General features: G+C 32.5%; 1 protein-coding gene across 1 annotated transcript; it reads right to left on the reverse strand.

The window, feature by feature from the left end:
- Window positions 1-523: 523 nt before the first annotated feature.
- LOC129947114 (caspase-8) lies at window positions 524-10,151 on the reverse strand. Its single transcript, XM_056057549.1, has 5 exons — window positions 9,932-10,151; window positions 7,709-8,479; window positions 1,452-1,662; window positions 1,083-1,389; window positions 524-1,008 (listed from the first exon to the last, which is right to left on the reverse strand). The coding sequence occupies exons 1-5, from the start codon at window positions 10,022-10,024 to the stop codon at window positions 873-875; spliced, it is 1,518 nt and encodes a 505-aa protein (XP_055913524.1). The 5' UTR covers window positions 10,025-10,151; the 3' UTR covers window positions 524-872.
- Window positions 10,152-15,577: the final 5,426 nt, after the last annotated feature.

Genomic DNA, 15,577 nt, shown 5'->3' on the forward strand with positions numbered 1-15,577 from the left:
GAAATGAAACCTTACTAAAGCAGATGATTTAGTCTATTGTAATAACATTCCTGTGGTGATGAATTTTTTAAATTTTGAATACGATCCAAGTCACTGGCAATTGTTCATTGACTCTTCAAAACCTAGCTTGAAAGCAGTGTTGCTACCCAATGGAAACAAATTTCCTTCAGTGCTGGTTGGCCATGGTTCTAACATGAAAAAGACTTACGAAAACATGAAGTTCCTTCTTGAAAAAATTAAATACAGTGAACATGTTTGGAAAATTTGTGGGGATTTTAAAGTCATTGCTCCTTTGCTTGGGCTACAGCTTGGTTACACAAAACATTGCTGTTTCATTTGCGAATTGCGCAGTAGAGACAGAGAAAGGATACAAACTTTGAAGGAAAGCTGTGAACGACGAAGAAGGCGAGAGGTTTCATCAGGACATTTCCTTCATAGAAAAGGGCTATCAAGGGAAATGGAGTCCAGGAATGCTAGCAGATTACTGCTGGGGAATTAAAATGGACCTACCAGAAGCCAAATATTCACGCAAGTCATAAATATTTATTTTACATTAAGAAATATTTTTTTATATGTTACTGATTTTTGAACTTTTCATAAAAATATAAATCTTGATGTCACGAAGTAACCTGTTGTGTCAATTTTTATCTGTTGATACATTATTGTTTGGTGGCTATTGTACATTCAAAATCTGGTATAAGTTTTCGTGTGACAAAACAAATTTTGAATTTTGTTGACTAGTGTAATTAGCATTTACATTTTTATTTATAAAACTTTTCAATTTATCATATTAAATATTATAATATAAAAATATATTCATATTAATTATAATATAAAAAGATATTCATAACACTATTTAAATAAACAACAAATTAGGCCAATCGACTTGGTAAACGAAACTTTTTCCTAAGTGTCTGATAAGATATTGGAGTCATGCATGCGTTATCAAATCCTCTCTTATTTCCAACTTCATTATTCACTTCAGTTAAAATATCTAAAATGTGTTCGCTGTTGAAGATAAATAGACAAAAAAATTAAAATGTTTAATGGATAAACAAACAAAACAAAACAAAATATATCACCTATCGCCTAACTCGTTAATTTTTGAACACAAAGTTTGAATAAACCAAGATCCAGTTTTTGTATGGCGGAGCGATGCAAATCCATTGACTGTTGACATTGCTTGTACCATATCTCCATAGTCTGTGGAATTTTCCTCAGGTGAGTCACTTTCTAAATTGGCGTCATTATATTTGGCTGTTTGGAGGTTTGTACCCTGACATGCTTGTATTATAAGCATTTTTGGTTTTCGACTCAAAGATTTATCAGTTAAGATTTGTTTGATGTCATCAATTTTTATCGGTATGCTATCACATGCATAAACAGCACCTGAAATTTGTATACATGCATTTTGAGACATCTTTTTATTGAGAATTATTTTCCAAACAAACCTTCACAGCCGTGTGTTAGTATGCATACAATTAACGAATCGTACATTATGGAACGCTTAACGATTTCTCGAATATTACTTAGAACTTCAATGTGGTTAAGCTCATCTTTTACAACTGGTTTATATCCAAATGATGAAAACGTTTTTTCTAACGAGGATTTATCAACGTCTGTGCCTAAGCGTTCGGCTAACGGTTTTTTTGGTAGGAGGTGCTGTGATTGATAACAAAAAAAAAAACATCAAGTTTAGAAAAAATGTTATATCAGGTTATGTTAAAATAAAAGAATGAATTTCAAATCAAAAATGTTATTGCAATTTCCAAGCTTAAAAAAAAACAATGGTTAGTGATTCTGAATGAATTGTTGCCACGACTCTTCGCTGGCTGAATGCTTAAATGCCCCACAGACCACTTTTTCTGAAAACTGAGTTAAAGATGAAGATATACTAATTCGTTAAATGCAAGTTACAGAAACTAGTTTTGCTCCATAGACCACATATTTTCGGTTCTGTTCGTGCTTAATTGCCGCATATCCAAAATTTGTACGAGGTGGGGCAGTATTTCTATTAAAGTTTTAAAAACAGACGCTTAATGCTTAAATTCCTCATATCCACATGAGATGGCATATAGAGCATGTAACCTTTTACAATCTATTGAAACCAAGTGACATTTTTCCTGCTTATGTGCCCTATATCCATAGACAAAAGTGCAATCAGCTGGAAAAGTATAAATAGAAGTAACATTTTCGAGATGACTTATTTATTAAGCTGTCTATAATTAATTAAATATTTATTGATTATTTTTCGACGCTTCAATTCTGGTTTTGATAGTTTTCAGGGCTGATTAAGTAATATCTGCTGTGTTTATAAGGATAATTTCTCAAAAAAGGCCATAATATCTTCTTTTTTTTATATTTAAAAAAAATAAAAATAAGGGGAACAAAATATTTTTAATAAGACTATTTCTATATCTTCAGGTTCAGAAACTATATAAATGCATTTAGAGTATTCTTAATAAGGTTTTTATCGATAATATTCAAGCATTTTTTTTTGTTTTTACTAAAATGGATAAAAACAAAAAAGGTACAAACCAAATATAATTAATTTGAAAAACTGTAAGAAAAATACTAAAACTTAATCCTATGAATGTTAAAGTATTTTTTAAACCAATTCCGAATAAAATTGATTGTATTTTTCTAGGAAATTTTAAAAACCAAAGTTCATGTTGGGTATTTTTAATTGTAAAGTGTAAAAATACTTTGTCATTTTTCATACTTTTTTTATCGACTTAAAATTAAGTCAATGTAATATAGGGAAGGGTTAAGCCATTATATTAATATTCTTTTTTTTTTATATATTTATCACTACAAGTAGATTTAAAAAAATTAAAAGTGCTAGAAATTTTATATTTTATTATTATTTTTGCTATCGTTGAATTCCTAATGTTAAAAGCATAAAGGTTCTATATCCATAGGAAATTTGCAGTTTGGTTTTCATAGATTTAACATTCGTATGGAAAGGGTTCTATATCCATTTTTTACTTTTTCTAAACTTTAATTTTTTTTTTAAATAACCATAAATGTTTTTAACTAGGGCTTCAAATTTAAAAAAAAGAAATATTCCATTCATGTATATAAAAATTCAAAGGTCGAAATTTTCAAATGCAAATTACGAAATTATGTTTCAAACCTTTAAAATCGTTTTCTGAGGAATAATTTTTTTGTATTTGGGGCATTTCAGCATTCAGCCGGCGTCTTCTTGACTCTTCTGAAGATTAAACTAGGTAAACACACTGAAATTTTCTATGGGAAAATCATCGATAATTATTTATTAATCATGTGTGAAATTTGTACGTCACATACAATGGGTAACATCCTAATTGTTCCAGCGAACATTTAAATCACTATAACTCCAAATTACAATAAGTTGTAGTCGATATTAAAATTAAATATTACACCTTAGCATTTATTCTATAACTATGCAACTTTACAAATACAACGAATGAAATTTATAGAAGCTACCTTGCATTTTCTAAGAATACAGCCAAATTTAATGTTACGACTTATTTGATCCACTTTTATTAAAAAAAAAACAACAACTTGTAAATTAACGTTTATTGGTGAACAAATTGGAAAATTGAATATTTAGAATGAAACAACAACAACTTGTGTGTGCTATCACCAAGTTCATAGGCTGGAGTCATAGCTATTTCACGGGGACCAACCCGATCATCAGACTCCTTTAGTGGTGCTTAATCGCTTTATGTTCAATTTAATTTTTGAAGAACTTTTTGCCCGAGCTGGGCTTGAACAAGCGATCTAGCGTGTGAGGAGCTAGTGCACTACGCACTACGCCACCGCACCCACATGAAAGTTGTAAGCCAATTAAAATTTGTGTGATAGCTTGATTCCACCAATGTGTGTCTGGTTTCTTGGTAGAGAAACATTTAAGCTGCGATGTGAAAATAGATCATAATTACCTTCTAAAATTCGGGGTCAAATAGCTTCATCATCGTATATAATGTACAGAACATCCTAAAATACAACTTCAACTAACATTTTGTATCTTTTTGTTTACCGACAAATACAAAAAACTGAAATCAATTTTCAAGTTTCTTTAGATTGACCATGTGTTGAATCTGCTGTGGCAGATACCTACATACCCCAGAAATTCTTGGACACCTTTGGATTCCTTTTTTGACATCTCAGCAGTTTTTAATTAGCTGTTAATTTACACGTAAAACACTAACAAAAAGGTATCCGGATACCCTATATATCGAGATTGAACGCAGCCAATGACTATGATGGCAGTTTCATTGAATGAAGGCAGTTGCATATCAACCAAGACTATACACTGTGCTTCGGATCGTTGTCTTGGTAGGATCACTGTTGGAAGTGAATATTTTATTCGGCGCACTTCTCCTATTCTATTATTGATATGCTGCACTTTTGCTGGACTCATGTTGACCGCATACATTTTTCACCTAGATAGACATTTTTTTTAAATGGTTTACGAAAAGTTTTCGCTGCTTAATTTTAGTTCTTAGCTGCTCAATTTTAGATCTTGGGACGATTTTAAAATATTAATTATGCAAGGGAATATATTCATTTAACTAAAAAAAACTTATTCCAAAAACAATAAAAAAACGGTAACCTTAAAAAACTTAAGATTCTACTTTTAACGCTTATAAAATTGCTAGATGAAATAAGCTGTAATATTAAATTCGGCTGTTCCTTAGCCTTATATACTCTAATTTAAATTGAGTTTCCTTTTAAACTAAAGTAGAATAAGTGTTGAAGTTATTATAACTTATGATACTTATATAGCTGAAATTAATCGTTTTTAATTACCGTCTAATATATATTTCAGGTAAGCAATCAAAATGTTGTGTGCTCTCAAAAACAGTTTACTTTTTTTTTCTCTTCTGCCCTCATTTGATTTGACAAATAATTTTCTTTTTTAGCAATAATATATTGATCTATTTATGTATAAAAATATGTATCTACAGATATACAATGCCACACTTAATTATTGGCACAGTAAGCTTTTTTAATTTAAAGCAACATTTTGAGCCTTCGAAACACGCTATTTTAAAATTTGTATTGGTTTGGTATATATATATATATATATATGTACTATTAAACGCAGTTAATTTAATTTAAATAAGTTTGCCAGATCTAAGAAAAAAAAAATAATGAATAACAAAATATCTTAATCTTCCAGCAGAAAATTATTGGTACATAAACTAAATCTTTAAACAGAGAAGTTTACATAAATATAAGTTAGTATTGGTATCAGATAATGGAACGCGCTTGCTGTGCTGCAGGAGTTGATATAGTACTCTCCTTAAGGGAAAATAATGCAGAGGAATGGCTAAATATTTAGAACACCTGCAAAGTACATCCTCATCGGCAAGCAGAAACATATACAAGCGCTTAAACCATCAATTGTCATCAACTTCAAACTATTTTTTGTAAAGAAATGACTTCGGAAGCTATCGGCACAATTTTTAAAGCTAGAGTCGAGATCCTTAATCTTAACTTTGTCCCCCATAGATCGGACCTCTCACAAATTTGCACTCTCTGCAATAGAAAAGACGTGGAGGTTATAAATCATTTCATAGCAGTTTGTCCAATATTACAAAAAATACGACGGCTATATTTCCAAGTGAGTTTTTTGTCTACGGACCAATTTATTGACATTCTTAACGGGCTGAGTGGTTGGACGAATCTGTTCAAATTTTGCAAACATGCTTAAGCTTATAGAAGTAGCTTTTGAGCGGTCATGTATCCAATTATGGCAATTGAGAATTTAGTATTTTTCGTGTTTCAAATCACGACTAAATTGATTTGATATCTACTATAATTGTTTTTAAAAACGGAAAAGTTTATTTTAAGATAACGGCAAAATTACTGTTTTAAGTCTCGAATTAATGAGAATGCAAAATCGAAAAAAATAGAGCTATTTTAAGTCAAATTTGTTGTGTTTCAAATCATGTCAAAATTGTGTACATTTCTTTAAAGATTATAAAATCATTAAAAATTGTATTATTTATCATCTTTTTTATACAAATATATTCAAGTTAATAAATTATTCATCTGTTATATTTGAAAATTGTTAAGAAAAATCACTAAACAATACAGTTTTTATTTCTTATACTAAAAACAAAACTTTCATAATGTTAAACTATTTTTAACTGAAATGTCTATCAGGCAGACGGCAACAACGCCATGTCCTTATGTTCTTATCTTTAAATTAATGTAATTTTAGTATCCAAATAAAGAATTTAATCTAATCTATTGGTACTAAGCAGGCAGGCCCTTTTGCTTCCAAACGCCTTGGCATAGAACGTACCAAATTGTTGGTCGTTTCTTCTCCAATGTTTTGCCATTTCTCTTGAAAATAAGGCAAGTTTCTAGTATCTGATTGGCAAGCAGCCAAAAAAATGCCTTCCAATTAAGGCAACTTTATTGGAAAGTTGTCTGGAAAGTAAGCTGAGATCTCTCTTACTATCAAGTCAAGTCATCTTATTTCAAAATGACAATTGATCATGTTCTTTCATTCAAGTGAAAGCTGAGCTTTACTACTCTATAATTTATTTATTTTTTGCACAATTCCATTTAATGTTTTCTGTAAAAGTGTTACTTCTCAATTTAAAAAAGAAATAAGTATTATTTCTTAACAACACAAAAGACAAATCGTAATCGACTTGTAGCTTGTCTGAGGAGTGTTTTTTTAGACAATAATGTGTTTGGTAGTTATTGTACTATGAACTTAAAGTAAAAATTTGTGAAGTTAAGTTCTGAATTTGAAATTAATGACGCTTGGAAAACTAACTAAGTTGCCTTGGTCAAAATGTACGTTCAAAGAATGAAGTTGACTGCAAATGAAGTGCCTTATGTTGCCTGAACCAGCCCAATGTTTGTTTGAGTTGAGCTTTATTAGATATCACACGCTTTTTAATGCGTCTATCCAATTCTTTTCATAAATGCTCAATTGGATTGACATCCGGGGATTGTGGTGGGTGTGGAAGCACATATGCAATGTTATATGCCAACCACGTACGCACTTCGTGAGCTGTTTGTTTCGGGTCATTGTCATGCTGAAACGTAAACGAGCCTGTTAAGTTCAATTTGTCAGCACTTTTGTTCGGATTTATTTCAAAAGATTAATATAAACTTTCATGTCCATAATTCCGCCGATAAAAACAAGCTCGCCCACCCCGCAGCAGACATGCACCCTCATACCATCACTCCTCCACAGAGGTGTTTTACTGTAGGGACCAAGTAATTTTTTTGGAGTGCTGTATTTGGTTTTCACAACGCTGCGAATTGTGTATTGGCTCCTGTCCATAATTTTTCCAATCTCCGCATATGACCTGCCTTGACTAATTTTTCTTTCCGATTCGGTTGTTTCTTTTTTATTGGGATCATTTTAATAAATTTTATTTTATTTTCGCAAACAACTGTTTTTTTTTTTTAAGTGGCATAACTGTCAGAAAGCTGTAATTATTTCAAGACAAACATACTTATAATTTTGTGCTAGAGAAATAAGGTATTTTCTAACTTCAATATTTTTTTCTTTAAACCTGAAAAACTTATTTTAATCAAACTAATTATGTTTAGTAATATGCATATACCAGACAAAACAAAATTAACAAAATAGCTCGAAATGTTGCTGCAAAGTTTAAAAAGCTTGCTCTGACAATACTAAAGTGAGGCACTGTAATTTATTTGAGTGTTTTCTTTTTCAATAATTTACCTGTAACTCGGGATTTATGGAACTATGAAATTTGTTCTGGTTTATTATTAATACAAATCCTGCACTTTCTCTTTCAACCTTATAACAGTTTCCAGTTTTTAGATCCAAAGGTCGATGCACCACTTCTGGACTTTTTGTTGTTGTAGAACTGGAAAAGTCATTCGCATAATTCTTCTTCACTTCCAATTCCTGAGAATCCCTACGCTCACTTTCATTCGCTTCAGCATTCACATCTCTCAATGCGTATGCTAACATGTCCTTCATATTTTGCATACTGTTGAGTTTAAAATAATCAATTAATATAGAAATATCAGTTGTTTGACTACCAGATGCATCTAATACACGTTTTGTTATCCAGTCAAGTAGAAAAATTTCTAAATAGTCAAAATTATAGAAACGCAAATGATCTTGTTGGCTTATTGCATCTCGAACTTCCAAGACTAGATTTCCAGCCTCGATTGGTGTTAACATTTCACACATTGAATAAAGTACTTTAACTATAGGATTGATGTGTAAACTCATTTCGGGTATGTGTGGCAGGAAGTGTGTTCGGACATCGGAAAGACGTAATCCAAGTTTTCGTAATACTTTGTTTGCTTTTATTATTGCCAGAGCTTCCACAAGGTATGGTTTCCAATTTTGATTTACTTTGGTGTAGCTTATTAAAATATCTGTGGAAGCATCTTGAGTTGATGATATAATTAGGAGTTTCTGGAGTATGTATTGTGCATTTGTTTTGGAGTCAGCGAATAGCAGAAAAGCGATGGATACCTAAGAAATTAAACAGCACTTTTAGTTCATCTTCAAATTTTATTTTTTGAATTATAATTTAAATGGAAGGGGTTAAAAATATGGTGCCGGTAAGACATTGGGTTTAAATTCCTGAACATTGCAATGAAAGGGAAAAATATAACGCAGTAAGGCTTTCGCGTATTAGGTTAATGAACGAATCTCTGGGCTTTAACATGACATTGGCCATGACATTTTTAATTTTGGACATTACGACATTGAATGTTGGTTTGGGTGATATGAAATTTTATTCGAGCTTTGTGATGTTTTCTTAGTGATACTTTTTACGACGTTTCCCTTTTTGGAATTTATCTCACTTTATGATTTGGGTTATCAACTTTAAATTTGGGCGTTTGAGCATAGATTTAACCCTAATCTCTGTACTTTATATTTCGGCCAACTTTGAGCTTTAAAAAAATGATGAACATTCGTAGAAGTGTAAAGGTCAAACTGTTGAAAAAGGAGGTGTTTACGAAGCTGTTAAACGAGATAATCAGTTAAAATAAAGTAAAACAACTAAGAGGCAATAAACTTTACGACGATGTTCGAGGGCCGTAAATGAATCAAAGATTTTATTGTCACCAATCATTTTAAAAGCTCTTCGTTGAATATTGTCTAAGAGTCTTAATTGAGATACTGGAGCACTAGCTCAGATATGACAGTTATACTCTTAAAACATTTGATGAGATTAGAAGTTGGAGACAAGAGATTATTTATAAAAAAGAGAAAGATAGTTCTGGGCACAAAGTTTAAACTTGAATCCATCTAATTTATATTTTATTAAGCGATTAGAAAAAAATATGCCTAATCCACATGAGATCACCAGTGGACGTATTGCTACTAAAACCTTCCTGCTTGTCGATAAGATATTTCTTAAGATGATTTTTAATCAGCGTTTCCATGTTCTTGGAGAGAAGGGAAATTAGTGGAATTAATCCATAATTTTAGGGAGACTAGCTGTCTTATAACTACTCTAAACGAGCTCAGGAGAAAAGGATAGATACAAAAGCATATGCAAGTGTGGAAGAACACCTTTTCAGAATAGTACTGGGGCTACCATCTAGACTAGCAGATTTATGTATGCCGAGAGCTTTTAGGACTCTCGCCACAGTATGAGTAATTTTTTAAATGACTTCATTTATTTGGTTTTATTCCAAAAGCCTGTATATAATAATCCAATAATAGTTAGTAACATGTTTACTATAAATTCACCAAACCGATTGTTTTTAAAATGTCTTATAATTTTGGATATTGGACATACATTTAATAATGAATTGCATTGATTCAACAGATCCGTGCCTTAGGGGAAGAACCGAACCATAACCATAACATATGTATTTTAATAATATGCAAACTTATGGTTATACCACAAATTTAATTTAATAATTAAAGTATTTATTGCAACCAATAAAACTAAGTTTTGTTGTTTTCTACCTTTTCGTGGTAACATAAATCATTTTCAACCAAATATAAATCCTCTACATCAATACTTTTTATTTTTGAAAGAATATTACTATTAAAACTCATATTTTTATTTCTCTTAAACTGACTTTGTTAGAATTTTTAACTAAACTTGTAAAAAGTAAAAATTAAAATAGAAAAATAAAGAATCGAAACAAAAACAAACTGTTGGGAAAAATCACTGTCGTCGGATTAGAATTTCCTGACAGATAAGATGTCAAACAAATCAAAGTAAAGTTATGAACATAATGAAGGCTGTGTTCAAAGATATATTCGTAGATAAAGGTGGACTTTACTATTCCGAAGCAGGACAGTTTGACACCACCGGTTTACCTCCGGACGGTTTACCTCTAGAGCAGGTAAGCTAGTTTATTATTTTCAAAACTACCTTCTAATTGAAAACTTTTAACATTTTGTTTCGTGTTGTTTTTTTATTTTTATTCTTTATACAATGAATTATGAGTGACACTTCCAGAATACAATTTTACAAAGCAAAGTATTGTATATGTATCATTTCCGAAAACGAAAAAACAGCTACTATACGCAACAAGAAGCACTTATACTTCGGAATAGATGAAAGTGTTCGAATGGTACTTGATAAGGATTTTCCAAATAAAAATACTATTTTACAAAAGAACAAACAATATTTATTTAAGGCAAATGTTAATACAACTTCAAATTTTCATTTAATAGTAATATAATACATTTTTTGATTGATAGTTTTGACAGTACATCTTCTTCTTCAACAATTTAATCAAACAAAGTTCAATTTATACCTCTTTAATAGGCAAAACGTCAAATTAACCATACAAAAACATTCATAAGTAAAAGTATTTAAAAATAAATAAACTCACGGCCGAGTGGCACTATAATATAAAACGCTAAAAACAGAAAGCATTACTAAAGAAGCACCCTATAAGCAAAATAAACCACATTTTAAACTACCTTATGGCGGTGGTAAACTGTCCAGAGGTAAACTGTCAGAGGTAAACCGGCGGAGGTAAACTGACAGAGTTAAATAGGCGGTGGAAAACTAGTGGAGGTAAACCGGCAGAAGTAAACAGTCACATACCCAACAGTTTCATCTTTATTATGTCACTTTTACACACATTCAGATTTATAGCAAATCCACCTTCAATCGTTTTTATTTGCTACCACCCTTGTTATTCTTCTATTTTTTCTATCCAGACAATATTCCCACCGTTTTTGTTTATACATCGATTACAATTTTACTAAGGCTCTGGCAACACTATAATGTCAAAAAAATTATAGTTTTTAATAGGAAGTAAAAATTACCACTGGGGCCTGATCATGAGGTTCGCGGCGAATCGTTTTGCTAACGAGTTTGCCATTTTTCAATTATTGCTTTCTCTTTCGCCTTCTTCATTTTGAATTCGACCAATTAACGAATTCGAAGGCGAGTTTGAAATGTCGTAATGTTGAATCCGATAGCTTTTTTTGGCGGATTCACAGGCGAAAGAGTGTTTATTATTATTCAGTGTTCGATTTCGTGGATTATTTCTTTATTTTAATTTAAAAATGTGAGTTAGCTTTATTTTAATTTTCTTATAATTTATCCACAATAAAATATAAAATTTTATTATTATTATTATACATTTATTAAGCGAGTAATGAAATTACACGTTAATATAAAAGAATAGAGCTGAAAGCAACAGTGGCCTTACGCTCAGATAAACTTAATTCTAGGTTAACTTATTTATTTAAAATTATAATTTATTGACATAATATGGTAATAGATTTATATGGAAGTTTTAGTTTTCAAAAGTATTTCATTGATTTTCAATATATTAGGTTTAGTTGGGTTGCTTAAGATTTCGATGACATCATTTCCGGTAAGTATTTCTGTGATGTATGGTTTAGTTGTTTCACAGTTGTAGAGCAGGTGTTGAAGATTGAGAGTAGTGTGGCAGTTGGGACAAATAGGTGGTGGTTCGTTTTTGAGAATGTGGAGGTGGGTAGCAGAGGTATGGCCGAGTCGTAGTCTGATAAAATTAGTGATCATAATTTTTGGGAGATTTGTAGGATAATTGGGTGGTGTTTTCGTGGGGTTGACTTTTGTGTAGTGGTGTTGATAAATGAGCCAATTGTTCTTTTCGATAACTGTAATGTTGTTCATAAGACCCCTTACTATGTCGTTTTTAGTGTAGAAGTTGTACAGGTACAATGGTGATTTGTGAGCAAGATTGGCAGCTTCGTCGGCCTTTTCGTTCCCTATAATACCAACGTGTCCTGGAATCCACATTAGTTTTATGAGGTTGGTTGACTTTATTAATAGGGACCGGATGTTGTTGATGATGTTGATATCATTGTTTTTTCCAGTTTTGATTGCCACTTCTATTGCATTAAGGATTGCAAAGGCTTCGGCGGTGAAAATGGAAGCTGTTTGTGGGAGTAACCCGATTCGAACAGTACTACCATCATCATTGACAATGGCAAAAGACGTGTTGTCACTGGTCTTTGATCCGTCCGTAAACTTGAAGTTCCAGTTATTGGCTTTGAGATCCGATGAGATGTTAAGATAGAGCTTTCGGTATGTTAAGTTGTTTGTGTTCGTTTTTCTATACGGTGCTAGATCCATTACAAAAGAGGTTGGATCTATTAGCCAGGGAGGTTCCAATGAATAGGGGCTTTTTATTTTGATGAGGTTCTTTTTCGGGAATTCATTTTTTGCAGACTCGAAAATTGTGGAGAGGGCTGATGGTTGCTTGTATCTCTTTTTACGATTCGTCATTAGGTCTATTTCTTTGTCAATTGGCGATTTATATGAGAAGATGAGTTTTGCGTAGAGTTTGTGTGTTATTTTTTCCCTCCTTTCTTCTATCGTTGGTAGGCCAGCCTCTGCCAGGATGTTTTTGATGGGGGAGGTTCGGAAGGCGCCAACACTACATCTCGCTGCTTGATGATAGACAGGTTTTATAATTCCTAGTGTTGTTTTTGGTGAGTTTCCATATATGTAAATTCCATAATCTATTTTGCTTAAAATAAAAGATTTTGTTACATTACAGAGTGAGTTTACATGTACACTACTTTTTTTGCTAGATAGATATTTTACAATATTTGCCCTTGCGGCTAGAGACATCTTAAGATCTAAGCAATGGTCACGCCAATTGTATTTGTTATTAAAGGTTAATCCTAATATTTTTAATTTTTTTACATTTTCAAGATTTACATTATTAATACATAAATTAAGGGGTGTACAATTTTGTTTACGGCATATGTGTAGCACTTTGCATTTAGTTAAAGAGAGTTTTGAACCTGAGGTGACTCCCCATTCTAAAATGTCTTTGATTGCTTCTGAGAGAATACTTTCCATTTCATTAATTCTTTGAGTTTTACACAAAATATATACATCGTCTGCATAAATGAAGTAGTTTAAAGCTTTACGTTTAGAAAGTATTTCGCAAATGTTTTGGAAGGCAATTGAAAAAAGCACTACTGACAATGGTGAGCCCTGGGGAATACCATTTTCAAGTCGGTATGAGGTAGAGTAGGAGTTGTTACATTTTATGAAGAACTTTCTATTGGTTAAAAAAGATTTCACATAGTTAAAAATTTTGGGGCCAATACTCCATTCTTTAAGTTTGTTTAGGATTACATGAATCCCAATCCTGTCGAAAGCTTTTTCGAAGTCTAAGGTGAGTATCGAGATGTGATTCTTAGCGCTCAAGGCTCTGGAAATGAGTTGATCGATATAAAGGAGGGCGTCCGTACATCCTCTGTTGGGTTTAAATGCTGTTTGATTTTGGCTTAAGAGATTATTAGTCTCAGCAAACCAGATCAGTCTTTTGGCAACAATTTTTTCCAAGACTTTTGCGAGGCATGGTAAAAGAGAAATTGGGCGGTAGCCATCCGCTGATTGTCTGTTTTTACCGGGCTTAGGAATAGGTAGTATGGATGCTGTTTTCCAGATCTGAGGAATAACACTTGTATTAAGTATATTGTTATAAAGATGGAGAATTCTTAGCTTAATTTTTTCTGGTTGATTTTTTATCATGGGATAAGAGATTCTATCCCGGCTAGGAGTTTTTCCTTTTAATTTTGCTAAACAAGAGTCAAGTTCAACTATTGATATGTCTTTTTCAATGATCAAAGTGTTATGTTTGATTGTTTGGGAAGGAAGGGGAGAAGAGGTAACGGATTCTTGTTTTAGATGTCTAAACTCATTTGAGAAGCAAGAGTCGCTTGAGTACTCCGACCAGCACTGCGCAATGTAATTACCTATCTCAGATGTATTTGAGAGTATATCATTTGGTGTTTTAATGTAGTTTATTGTGAGTGGGGTTGGGTTGCCTGTTAACATTCGTATATTGTTCCAGGCTTTACTTGTTGAGGTGTTGGGGTTAATGGAGGATGTAAATTCTTCAAAAGATTTAGATTTAGCTATTTTCAGCTGTCTTCGGAATTGTGCATTTGATTTCTTAAAAGCTATCAGATTGTTTTGGTTTCTATTTCTTTTGAATATTTTCCAGGCCACTATTTTTATTTTACGAAGTCTAGCTAGTTCAGCGTTCCACCAAGGGGTGGTACTTCTTGATTGTTTTGGTTGTGTCTGGGGGATAGCAACATTGGCTGCAGATCTAATTGCCTTTAAGATAGTTGCTGCTTCTTTGTTTGTGTTTAATGTTGGAAGTTTATCCGACAAGTTTTGCGTGACTTGGCTTCGAAAAACAAGCCAGTTCGCTGAATCAATTTTAAACTTAGGATTTGGAATAGTATGTCTTTGATAATGGGCGAGATTTATAGTTGTCAAAATCGGAAAATGATCACTGTTGTGAAGGTCGTCTATGGTTTTCCATTGTATTTTAGGAAGAAGTGCAGGAGAAGAGCAAGTAATGTCAATGTGGGTAAGAGAACCGTGTGTGGAGAGATGAGTAGGAGAACCGTCGTTTAGAATTGAGATATTAGAGTCTAAGAGGAAATTTTGGATAGTTCTTCCTCTGTGGTTTGTATTGGGTGAACCCCATAGCATATTCCATGAGTTAACGTCTCCGGCTAAAATGACTGGAAGTGATAGTTGATTTAGCATGTTATCTAAGTCGTTTTTAGTGAAGGATTGTTGGGGATGAATGTAAAAGGAGGCTATACATATTTTTATTGGACCGGATATTTCTATGGCGGAACAGGCAATGTCTGAATTAATAGGTAATTCTCTGTGAGGTATATCATTTTTAACTAATAATGCAACACCTTGCTTTGCTGTTGTATTTGAAGGAAGGTTGTTGAAATAGCTTTTGTATGTTTTAGGAGGGGTAGGGGTTGCGTTGAAGGAAAAGTGAGTTTCCTGTAGACATAGAACTGAGGGTTTGTTTTCTTTTATGAGGATGTTAAGCTCATCGTAATTGTTTACGTAACCTTTCAGATTCCATTGTAGAATCTTAAGTTTAGCTTTATCCTGAAAAGCGGTGAACTTCGGCACTGTATTACTAGAGGAATACTGTGTGAAGTTCTTTTGATTGGGGTTTTGAGGTATGATGGTAGGATCAGAAGGGATAGGAGTAGGAGGAGTCAAAAGAGTAATGTTTGTTATGTTTGTGTAGTCTATTGAGTTAGGTGGTGGAATTAAATGAGTTGGCGATTTTATGTTGGTAGTGACATCAT

This window comes from Eupeodes corollae, chromosome 2 (genome assembly GCF_945859685.1).
Source record: "Eupeodes corollae chromosome 2, idEupCoro1.1, whole genome shotgun sequence".
NCBI classification, from domain to species: Eukaryota; Metazoa; Arthropoda; class Insecta; order Diptera; family Syrphidae; genus Eupeodes; species Eupeodes corollae.